General features: G+C 47.9%; 1 protein-coding gene across 12 annotated transcripts in view; it reads right to left on the bottom strand.

The window, feature by feature from the left end:
• Window positions 1–627: 627 nt before the first annotated feature.
• Window positions 628–12,468, bottom strand: part of C2CD3 (C2 domain containing 3 centriole elongation regulator) — a 142,189-nt gene continuing 130,348 nt past the window's right edge. For 10 of the 12 annotated variants that reach the window (XM_045038750.1, XM_045038758.1, XM_045038751.1 and 7 more), the window contains one exon: window positions 628–1,449. In XM_045038750.1, the coding sequence (XP_044894685.1) occupies window positions 1,309–1,449 (141 nt within the window). In that variant the 3' untranslated portion in view covers window positions 628–1,308. Of the gene's footprint in view, window positions 1,450–3,704; window positions 7,723–9,014; window positions 9,140–12,468 lie in introns of those variants that run through there. The other 2 variants (XM_045038754.1, XM_045038753.1) reach the window with 2 other exon arrangements.

Genomic DNA, 12,468 nt, shown 5'->3' with positions numbered 1-12,468 from the left:
CTCCATGAATTCCCCCAATTCAGAGCACTCACTGGCTATACCCTGTGTGCAGAAGCCTTGTGACATCTCTGAAAATGTTTTGTGTGGTGATTCATTCCTAGCTACATAAAGACGCAAATGACTTCAGTGAGTTTCAGTTTCTAAAATGGGAATCATGGTATGTAGGTTATAGAGTTGTTTTGAGGACTAAGTGAAATACACTGTGCTTGGGAGAGCGGGGCCTCCATTTTAGTTCTCTTCCAACCTTTTCTCCCAGTCACCACTCTGCATATCTTTGCCCCTTTCTTATCTTCCCCGCAGGCCCCGTCTACAGTAGCTGCTCAAATGCTTAGAGTCTGACAATCTTAAGCCAGAGCTACCCATCCTAGAGAGGTCAAGGATTCTGAGACCTATTCCAGCAGACCGCTCCACTTTGCTGATAGATTTGAGGCAAAAGGTGTCATCCTAATCTGGACCAATCTGACCTTTGGGGAGGGGAAGTTCAGAAGTCTCATGGTGACTCGGGCCCCCAGTTCCAGGTGAGCTGAAAGGACTATGGTTTTCAAGCTTTCCTCTGGCTGTTAGAGCACAAATGGATTCCTAACACCCCAGTCCAGTGGCCAACCCAGAAGACAGCTGTGTACAAAATACAAATACCAATATGATTTTATTCAAACACAGGTAGGAATAATGACCTTCAGAGCTGGGTAAAAACAATAAGTTAAAAGCATGGTTAGAATTTAAGATAATCAGATTAAAAAGTCTAAAGGAGGTGATTCTCCTCTCCTTTTCTATTGATTAGTTTAAAACAGCATAAAATAATTTATAGCTATAAAATATGCTTATTCCTAAGCAAGTCAAATGGAGGTGGCCCTAGGATTTCCTTGGCTATGCATGATGCACACAATCTTCACTCCCTCCTCTACCTTGCTCTAACTTTAAGGCAAAAGTGGCCCATGATATTCAGGCAGAAGGTTGCCTCAGGTCAGCAGCAGGCTACCAAGGACATTGGAAAGAGTTTCTCAGCCAAAAGATGCCTGCTCAGGTCCCTTGGTCAAAAGATGGATGATTCCACTTGGGCACTGGAGTCCATTTTGTTTCTAGCCTTTGCCTCACTATAGAAGGAAGAAGCTGAAATCCTGGCAGGTGGACACTGGGCTGGTTCCTCCAGTCTGTGCTGGATGGGTCTCAAGGCACCCATGGGCGAGGCTGGTGATGGTTTCAAGGGTCTCACAGCCCTGAAGGAAGCAGACCTCATGCCTCATGCAAGCCGGACAAGGCCGAGGGCAGGTGGACAGGTGGGTCCTTCCCTCAGTCTCTCAGGTTGCATTAGTCTTTCTGGGAGTATTGGGAAGAAAATATCCGTGCGATCCTGCGAGTTTCTTCTTCAGGCAGGTTGGGAGGCAGCGAGTTAGGTCTGGGACGAGCAGGCCTTCCAGACAAGGGTCTGCTGGAGGCCTCACTCTTGTCCTGGAGAGGAAGAAGTCAGCTAGGTTAGCATTGAGGATATGGCACCTCCAAGAAATGACTTTGATTACTGTCATCTTTTGGTCCTTTGGCTAATATTGACATAGAGCTGACTGGTTTACAAAGCCCTTCACGTACTTGATCTTGTTTAACCCTCACCTCTACCCTGTAGGTGGGTACATCATTCGCAGGTCACAGAGAGGAAACTATAGTTCAGGCTAAATAAACTCAAGGTCGCATAGTTTGGAGTAGCAGAGCCAAGATGTGAACCCTAGCTCAGACTCTTTCTGTGCTTCTGGAGGAGTATCCTCCGGGACAGGTTTAAAGCCTCATCCCTTCTCTTGCTGAATGAATCTAGGTAAGTCATTTGTCTTCTGAGTTGTAATTGTTCCACATGTGACCTGGGACTATATTTAACTGCCAGGGGGAAGATGTTGGTGAATAATACACTCTCTGTATGGCCACTGGGAGTTCCTAGAACTGCCAGGTGACTGACATAGGGCATACCCATGGCCCTGCTACCAAACTTTTCCTGCCTTGGGCTGACAGGGTATCACTAATTCCTCTTTAAGGTCTTAATGTACATTTGGGTTATGCCATTGTGGTCTTCTGGATGCCTTTATAACTTACTCTTTTGCTCATTCAACCCCCCCCCCCCCCTTTATTTTTGGTGCCAGGTTCCTGCCCTGAAAGAGCTCAAAGCTGTACAGTAAAGTCACCCCAGGTAGCTGGCTGACAGCAAGGTCCCAGGGAGGAGGTGGAAGCCTAGTAGGGGAAGAGAGAGTGCTGAAAGGAGATGGGAGTTGTCACCACAGGCAAACTTGGCTGACTTCACAGCATGTAGCCTGCCCTGGAATTCTAAATGCTAACCTCTAAAGGAGTGTATACAACCTGAGCAAACCCTCAGCACTGACAGCCCACAGGTAGGGTTAACTGAGAACCAAGAACAAAGCAGTGCTAGGGGCTGGGCATGCCCAGTAGAGTGGAGAAGATACAGCTCCCTGTCTTCTAGGCAGACCTAGACTAAAAGGGAAAAAAGGAAACCCACCCTTGGCTCACATTTATAGTTCTTTCTTCTAAACTATGAGAGGTACCTGTACCCCATAATGCCTCAGGCCATGGTAGGCCAGTCGCCCAGTGCTCCTGCAAGACATGGACTGGGTCTGTTGCTTGTGACTCCAACTGGGCCAGGTCCAAGACAGGAGCGTGGTTAACTGCTAGACCAGTGAATGGGTGGGACCAAGCCTTGGTGACCAGAGGTTTAAATTGCATGGGGAGGAGACTGCCTCTTGCAGCAAACATCTTATTCACTCATTCTAGAACCAGTGGTTGTTGGCCTACCATGTGCCAGGCCCTTGGTTAAGTCAAATCCTCTCAGGGGCTCAGCAGCACTTTAAATCTGCATATTCCCCTCTTTACTCCCAAGATGCACGCCTGTTATTTCATGAGCTATTTAGGATTTAGAGGTGACACCAAATCCCATTCCAGTCCCGAGGGCTACAATGCAGATGGATCTTCTGGGTCACCAGCTGCATCTTACTTTCCATTTCTTTCTCTGCTGCAGTGAAAGGGGACTAGGGAGATGTTTGTTCTGTAAGCCAGATGGGAAAACAGGCCTAAGAGCATGGTCCCCTGTCTCTTGTGTCCTCATCTGCCAGGAGAGAAGCATTCTGTTTTGGAGAGGCTCTAATGGGTCTAGTTCTCCATCTCTGGATGGGCCAAGTACCTCAGTTCATGAGACGAACATCAAAAGACCTTTGTTGGTGACTCAGCAAACCTTTCAGGAGCCTAAGATCCATTCAACCTGATCACCTTTTAAGGACAATAGGTACCCCCGTTCCTGTCCCCACAGGGCTGCTCAGGCTAGAGGAGAGACAGACGCCAATATATCTAACAATCAGAGATGAAGCTTAGAACTTGGGAGCATAGAGAAAGGGGCAATCCATAACAGCCAGGATGGACAGGGGAGGCTTCATACAGAGGTGATATCTGAAATGGGCAGAGTTTCAGCAGAGCTGGGGGGTGGGGTGAGGTCATTCCACTGGAAGAATAGCACAGCATGAGCACAGGCCTGCACCTGCTGGCTGGGCCAACAACTGCCCTGGAGCTGAATTGTGTGTGGCTGGTTCAGCCAACTACCCAGCACCCACACCTGGACCCAGCAACCTAGGGGGCCCTTATCTGTATGGCCCAGGCCCAGGGACAGGGCTTGGCTGTGTACTGGGCAGGGCAGGGGTGTGGAAAGACAGAGAACACACTCAGCAGCATTTGGCTTTTGTTGACCTCAGTAGGGTCTAAAAAACATCTTGACTAGGAGTAAAGGTTCTTTCATCAGAGCTGTTACCCCAAACACACAACTTGGAAGGGACTGGGCAGAGATGAAGTTGCTTGAAGTAGGGCTACCCCTACACGTACTAACTGTCCCTCTGAAATACTCCCATGTTCCTGCTGGAGCCCTGCGTGCCCAGGTGCCCACAAAAGAACAGGGCCCCAGGCTCAATACAGCTGCCTGCCTTGCTCAACTTTCACCCTCTTGCTGGCTGCCTTCCTCTAGGTTAGGACGAGGACTTTCTTGGGGCTAGAAGAGTAGCAGATTCAGCAGCTGTAGCCAGGAGCAGGGGGGATATGGGACAAGACACATAGACCAGGGGCCTAGCCCTGTGGGGCAAGTCCAAAATTTGACCACCTAGCCCACTGCAGCGTGACTGGGCTCCATGATCTGAGTTCACCCTCCGCTCCTGCATAGCCTATGATTTGCAGGAGTCTCAGGTTTCCTAGGGAGGCAGGAGGAGTCTACATGGAAGCAGGATCATCAGACTGAGGGGCTGTAAGGGCCTTGAAGTCTGGACAGTGGGTGTTCTGTATGGGGTAAAGTCCGTGGAAGGGTACTTTCAAGAAGAGGGACCTGAAACAACATGAAGGTGGAATTTGAAAAAAGAAGACGAGAAAGGGTCTTCCAGGTAGAGGCTGGCTTAAGCAGAGATATGAAGAAATAACTGCTAGGAAAATAGTGGGGGTGGGTTTGGCTGAGTGCAGGTATGGAGAGAAGACAAACCCAGAGAAAGGGGCTGATGCTTGCTGGGGGAAGTTCTTGAATATCTGGAGAGGAACTGACCTTATTTCTCTTAACCTTCCCAGTGAACAGGGATGTAGGCATGGGGTGGGGGGTGGGGGGTGATTACTGTCCTAGGCTGAAGGACAGAACTGGCTTTACTGTGGTCTCGGTGTCAAGCATAGCAGCAGGGCAGGGGCTCCCAGACTGCCCCCATCAAATCCACCCAGTTCTCTCATTAAATTCTCCCACTTTTAAATATGGGGACCTGTTGTTTTCCGGGCATTTGGACACCCAGGCCATGAACATGAATAGGCCTCTGTAGCCTATTATTTCAGTCAGATGTGTTTGTCTCATGGTTATAGGTAGAAACCTGCTGGGATGAAAATAAAGCATCATGTACAGAGTAAGGAGTAACAGTGGCAGGAAAATCTGGGGCTTCCTCAAATCAAGAGGCTAATTCTGTCCTGGGGAGTTGGTTTCTCCTCCTGGCTCTACCACTTCTTAGCCAAGTGGCTTTGGGTAAGTCACTTTCTCTCTGGGCCTTGGCTTCCTCATCTGAAAATGGATCAACATGAGCAGATAATGTAAGAGGAGGTGCTCTGTAACCCAGGAACTTCTCCCAGCCTGTGGGTCCCTCTTTGGCCAGGTCCCTGTGATACAGTGTCTTCTCCAAAAGCTCCTCAGGCCTTCCAGCCCTCTTCTTTGGTCTGAAATGTGGTCTGATCCAAACTGCTGTGTTCTGGGTTCTCTTCACTCCAGTCCCCCGATGGATGCCCTTGAATAGAGCACCTGCTCCCAGGAAGGTGGTAGGTGCATGTGTCCCCACTCACCCCTGCTTCAGGGTGTTTCTGGGACTTTCTCAGAGAAGAGGCTGTGGGGTGGAGCGGAATGAACACTGGTCTGTGGCCAAAGCCCAACTGTCCACTTGCCTGATGCCAAGACACAGTCTTTCTTGGTCTCAGTATCTTCATTACCAGATGGAGCTAAGAACCGTTTGGCCTTCTTACCTCAGGTCTACTGTGAAGCTGAAATGCAATTCAGATGTGACCAAAGCTCTGGCCGGGGACAACTCTTGCTAAGCTGGAGCTAAAGCTGACACCTGCTACAGAGAGCAAAATGAGGCCTTGCTCTTCTCAGACCTCACTCCGGGTAGAGTAGAAGTAAGGTCCTGTACCTTCCTAAGGCATGCCCAGTGCTAGGCCTCTCTATTGCCCCCTGCCCAATGAACCTCTGGGGCTGGCATCTGGGCTGAAGGTTTGTTCTTTTCCAGAGGAGTTCCCTTAAATGACATAAACACTGATTTAGGAGCTGGAAGCAAAATTTTTGGAAGAGCTGAAAACTGAAAGTAAACAGCTCCCTGATTCCGGCTGGCTAGGTGGGCTTGCCAACGGATTGCTGCCTCAGAGACAAGTGAGGGCTCAGTACAGCTGCCTGCCTTGCTCAACTTTCACCCCCTTGGCTGGGTGCCTTCCCTTGGAGTGGCTCCCAGGGTCTTCTCTGAAGGCTAGGACTAGGACTTCCTTAGGCTAAAAGAGAGTAGCAGATTCAGCAGCCGCAACTAGGAGCAGGGGGGATGTGAGGACAGGACAGAGACCAGGGGCCTATCCCTGAGAGGCGAATCCTAAATTTGATCACCCAGCCCAAATGCAGTGTGGCTGGGCTCCACGCTTTGAGCTCCATTCCTCACCACCCCCTGGTCCCTCCCTATTCTTCCTCTGAGAAGCCTTCCCTGACAACAGGCCTATTCCACAGGGACTAGAGCCACACTCTCTCACCCTGGGCCTCAGTCCTCAACCCTCTCCCCCATACAGAATGAAGAGGCCTGACTAAATCAAGACTTCTCAACCCTCTGAAGCCACACCCTGCCAGTGAGAGGGCTCAAAAGTCCAGACTCCTGAGAGGGAAGGGTTAAAGTGACACTCCTGGAAGAGGTCCTGGTGCCTCCCAGACTCTGGCCTCAGAGTAGCTCAGGCAACTTGAGCCCAGCACCCGCCCAAGAGTCCTGTGGGCCCTCTCCCTCACTGTGCTTGCCAAGCTGCATTCTGGGCCAGGGTGGGCACCAGCCAATTCTGGCTGTTTCCCCTGACTTCTGTACACCCTTGGCTAGGGAGCTCATCTCCTCCTGAAAGCTTTGTGTGGCCTTTATCAGAAACCCTTGGACCTTTCGGACTCTTCTTGGCACCCTGCAGAGGGCTAGGGACTCAGTGGCTCCAAGAAATGAGGCAATATGTCAGGGCCTCCTGCCCTAAGAGGGACATCTCAGCCATCAGGCCCAGACCACAGGCTGAGGCGAGAGGACACTGGGCTCAGGAAGTTCCCTTGGGCCCCTGCTGATGTCATCTGATGATTTTGTAGAGGCTGGGTTTCTCAACCAGGATTGTACATCTCCTAGATGCCTCCTGGCTCGAGGAAGGGAAATTCCTTGGGCTTCTGTGAGAAAAGCAGCGGACTTAAAAGGCTTCAGATTCACAGACCAGCGGGGCAGAGACTTCCGAGGCTAGGGATCTGTCACCCTCCGGTGGGAGTGGTGTGTCATCCTGGGCCTCTAACTCAGGGTCTGAACTGAGCACAGTCAACTGCTACAGCCCTGAAAACTGTTCTCCATATTTCAGGGGTGCTCTGTGGGGCCTAACTTCCCAGCTTCCAGTTCTTGGTCCTAAGCTTTTGATCACACCCTCATCTCTTAGTATTTCATCCTACCGGTTCCCCCCAAAGTGGAACAACATAAGAGGGAAGATGTTTCAATAATGATGATAAAAATAACAATAACTAATACTCATATAGTTCTCTCTTATGTGCCATGAATAACTGTACTTTACATCTCTTACTCAGTTAATCCTACACAAAACAAATCCTAGGAGGCAAGTCTCTTACGCCCATTTTTTAAAAAAGTGTACTTATTTGAGAGAGAGAGAACACACACGTGAGTGAGTGGAGGGGCAGAGAGAGAGAGAGAGGGAGAATCTGAAGCAGGCACTGTGCTGTCATGCAGAGCCCGACATGGGCTTGTCATGAACTGTGAGATCGTGACCTGAGCCAAAACCAAGAGTCGGACACAACCAACTGAGCCACCCAGGTGCCCCTTATTCAGATAAAGGAACCAAAGCACAGAAAAGTTAGATAGCTTGTCCCAGGAGGTTCCACAGCTAATAAGTGGCTGAAGTTTAAACTTAGGCTTCCTAGATTCATAGGCCACCCTTCTTGCCACTGTACAAAACTGCCTGGTAGGAGAGAAGAGAGAAATATAGTCACAAATTAAGTCTGTGTTGCCTCTGGAGAGACCATGCCCAAGATTCCCCAGAAACCCAGCAGCCGAGTCAGGGCAAGAAACCAGGTTTGCTGACTCTCAGCTCCCCAGCTGGCCAAGCACTTTGATCCCTAGTGATGTCTAAAATGCTGTGGGATCTGGCTGAATGGAGGTGAGAACGCTAGGGTGGGGGGGGGGGGGGCAGTAGACAACTCAAGGCTCTCAAGGGTACACTTGTGCCTGGCTTTGCCTCTGACTTCCTGCCTCCTACATTCACTCCTCAGGAACAACACTCTTCAGGAAGAGCACCTGACCCCATGCCTGTGGCTAATCCAAGGGCTCACTGGGGTACCTGGGTGGCTCAGTTGGTTAAGCATTGGACTTTGGCTCAGGTCATGATCTCACAGTTTGTGAGTTCGAACCCCATTACACTGACAGCATGGAGCCTGCGAAGATCCTCTGTTTCCCTCTCTTTCTGCCCCTTCCCAACTCTGTCTCTGAAAAATAAAAAAGCATTAAAAAAAAAAATCTGAGGGCTCATTCATGATGTGTGTAGAGCCTGGACTTTAGACAGCAAGACTGAGAACAAGACAGGGCCTATCTCATGGTAAGGAACTGCCATGTAGGCAGGCAGAGACCAAGGCTCAGGTGACAGGTTACTTTTGCTCTTTGCATCTGATTCCTATCCTACCCTATTCTGGTCCAGTCCAATCTTTCGCTACCTCTGACCTCCTCCCTAGCATATACTGCTTGTACCTCCAGGTTGCCAAATCTGTTGATTCTCTGAGAGGTTTTTTTTCTCCAGATCCACAGCTTGTAAAGCCTTTCCTTCATCTCTGCTGAATTCTACTCAAGCCACTCCTGTGGCTGTCTTCCTTTCCCTATATTCATTCTTTTTGTTTTGTTTTATTTAAGTATTACTGTAGGCTAATATCATTTAGAAAGTGAGTGGTTTGGAGGCCACTAGGAACTGTCAGCTCTCTGAAGGCAAAGCCTGTAGTACCAGGTCCTGTTCTTTAAGCATGACGGGCACTTGATGGAGTTGGTGGACTGAGATATAAAGCTGGCTCCCCTGGGGAACTATGAGGTCCTGAGGGAAGGGGCCTTCTGTCTTCTCCTGCACCTAACTCAGGACTATGGCTTTTTAATTTGCCGGAAGAAGTATATTTCAAGTTTGAGGCCCAAACTCCCTTCCTACACTCTGGTCTCCATGTCCTCAGGCCCAATTCTGGCTCTCCTAGTCACCAATAAGAAGTTACTAGAGGGTTCCAAGCAGAGAAGTCACATGATTTATTCACCATCTTAAAAGGTTAACAGATGCTGTATGGGGAATGGGTTTCCAGAGGCAAGAGCAGAAGCAGACAGGCAAGTGAGGAGACTCCTGCAATAATCTAGACAAGAGGTAATGGTGGTTTAGATCAGGGTGGAAATGGCTGGAGTCGTGACAAATACAGTAAAACCTTGGATTGCGAGTAACTTGTTCTGAGAACATTCCACAAGATAAGCAAACCTTTCTAGTAAATTTTAACTTGATAAATGAGCAATGTCTTGCAATACAAGTAGCACATGACGCCGAACATCACATCACAACTGAGCCAATGGTTCTGTGTCTCTCCTCCCTCTCTCGCTGTGGGATTGTGGGTGATCCATGCTTAGATGCTTGGTCTCAGGCCGCAGTGTTTGGCAGAGATCAGTGATTTTTCAGAATGTTGGAAGGTGCCCACAACTGGCACTAGTGTATTTTTTGTCACTTCAAAGCACCCATGGACCGTCCTTTGCTTTTCCATACAAGAGTAACCTTAGGAATGCTTTGCTTCATTCTAGGTCAGGGTGTCTGCAGAGAGAGACCCTTTCCTCTGCTGCCTTATTGCCAGTTACCTTAAATACAATATATGACAAGTTTATTAATACTGTACTATAGTCAACATCCATGTGAGCATGTACAGTGGCCCCCATGCAGAAAAAGGCTGGAAAGAAAGGGAGTAAGAAGGAGATGATTATGGTGGAGTTTAAGTAAAGGAAATCATCAAGAAGTATAAACGAGTTACACGAGTGGCCGAAATTGCAAGATTTTATAAGAAGTCTATGTCTGCATCTCGTCTGCAGAGGAGGAGAAAAAGGCGGAGGAATCCCTCACTTCACATGAGATTAGGGAGATGTGTAAAATGTGGAAAACAGTGCAAAATTTTGTAGAAAAGAAAGAACCTGAACAAGGCTGTAGCAGTGTGAGTGATGAATCTGTTTAACGACAATGCAATGTCACACTGCCTCCTCAAAAGGAGACAAAAGCAAGTGTCATTGGATAAGTTCCTGTTGCCCAAAAAGAAAAATATTCCACTGAGCCAATAGATAGCAGTGATTCTGTTAGTGAAAGTTGTCCTACACAATAACTTTCCTCTCTTGTCTCCCTCACACCAACCATGAAGTTTTCAACAGTAAGTGCAGGTTAATTTACTTTTCTTTATATTTTGTATTTTCTTTGTATTTTGTATTATGTTACAATACTGAAACCATTTTTATATGAATATTTTTGGGTTGTGGAACAAATCATCTAAGTTTTGATTATGGGGAAATACACTTTGATATACAAGTGCTTTGATTACAAGCTTGTTTTCAGAATGAATTATGCTTGCAAACCAAGGTTTTACTATAGTTAGATTTGGATATATTTTAAAGACAGAGCTGCCAGAATTTCTTGGTGGACTGCAAACAGAGGCACTGGAGGTGATTCCAAGGGTTGTGGCCTGAACAACTGAACTAGAAGCATAGAGTAGCTGCTTAACTGAGATGGGGAAGGCTGAGGAACAGATCTGAGGAATAGAATCTGAAGTGAGTGTTCATTCGAGTATCTCAGATATCCAAATGGAGCTGCTGAGTAGGCAGTTGGACATATGAGTCTAGAGTTTACAAGAGAAATGCGAGCTAAGATAACCATCAGCAGTTGTCAGCAAACAGAGGGGACTTGAAGCTTTGAGATCAGATGGGGTCATCTAGAAAGCAAATGCAAAGACTGCAGTATAAAGACTATGTCCTGGGTGACTCCTATATTACCAAGTAGGGGAAATAAGGGAGAACGAGTAAAGGTAGCTGAGCAGAAGCAGCCATGAGGGAGGTGGAGAACCAAGAGGAACTGATAGCTTAGAAACAAGTGAAGAAAGTGTTTAAAGGAGAGAGATCAATTATGTTACATGCCGCTGAGGTCAAATAAATTGGGCACTCAGATTTGATAAGTGGTTTAAGAATATGGGTTTTTCAATAAATAAAGTTTTTGTGGCAACCTTGAAGAGTCCCTCTCCCTTCCAGTGGCGTGAAAGAGTGGATATGACTGAGACTAGTCAGAAAGAGTCATGAGGAAGATGACTGAGACTAGATAATGGGATGGTGAGAAGCGAGTAGATACAAAAGGTGGTAGAATTAACAGACCCTGGTAGCAGACTGGCTCTCGGTCAGGTCATGGGGGATAAAGGAGCAAGAGGATGGGAAGATGATATCTATGCTTCTGGCAGAAGTAGCCACATGATAGTAGTTGGGTTTACAGAGATAAGGAATGCAGATGGCAGAGTGGGGGAAGCAAAGGAAGGTGACAAGTTCAAGTCTGGGACATAGTGAACTGTCTGAGGTACATCAAGGAAAAGATGGCCAGGATACAGTTGGATCCATGTGCGTCTGTAGCATGGAAAAGAAGTCTAGACTGAAAATAAGGATCTGAGAGTCGTCAAACTGTAAATAATAACTGAGGTATTTGGGAGTGGTTGAGATTTTCCCAAAGAAACATCTACAAGAGCAAAGGACATAAACCTGGGGAAAACAGGATGTAAAATACTGCTGTCTCATCTTCTACCTCCTTCCTCCCCTTTAAGGAAGTTGATAAAACTAGTTTGCCCACAAGCAGTTAAGCAAACAGAATCAGAAGTGACTTTACAGTAAAAAACAAAAAACAAAACAACAAAAAAAGTAACTTTACATAAATACCAAGAAGCTGTCCCAGTGAAGAGGTACTTTATCAGGAGAGGTAAGAGAAAGCAGAGGCAGCAGAACCTGATTCACAAGTAATATGAATCTGCCACTGGTTGACTGTGTAGCAGGCCTCCCATCTTCCTCCCCTCCTGGAAGAGGTGACAACCGGAGATGAAGCAGTCATGACTAGGAGAGCTAAGGGCTGGCCTCTATACCCTCTCTGTGTGGCACTTGGCATTCTACAACTTCCCTGTTAGGCCTGATAATCCCATCTGACAAATGAGGAAACAGACTCAGAAAGATCAGAAGACTTGACTGACTAATGTCACACAGAGACCTAGATCGACTATACTGTTGGGGAAGGAGCAGGAAAAAAACCTGTTTCACGGATGCTGGAAGTGGAGACTGTCTGGGAGGTTCCTGGGCTCTGGGGCATCATTTCAACTTGGAGTGAAGGATTAGGCCTTCCCTTAGATGGTGAGGCCAGAGCAGCTGAGCCAGCACTTACAAGCTCTTTCCTTTTGCAGGGATGAGTTGTGTGCCTGGCCCTACAGCAGGTTAGCTATAGCACAGCAGTCCTAGGACACTCCTTAGGAAGAGCCCAGCAGCCTCTCAAAATGCTTCTCTTCAATCTTCAGGGCCAAGGCCAGCCTTAGGAGGAGGCAGAATAGATGAAATTCCCAAATGAGGGTACAGGACAAGGCTCCTGCCCTCCCTTCCCTGACTCTCACTTTGCTGACAGGGCCTGAGACATTACAGAGAA

Source organism: Felis catus, chromosome D1, assembly GCF_018350175.1.
Source record: "Felis catus isolate Fca126 chromosome D1, F.catus_Fca126_mat1.0, whole genome shotgun sequence".
Lineage (NCBI taxonomy): Eukaryota > Metazoa > Chordata > Mammalia > Carnivora > Felidae > Felis > Felis catus.
The sequence above is the reverse complement of the archived record's forward strand: the minus strand, read 5'-3'. Positions and strand labels throughout refer to the sequence as shown.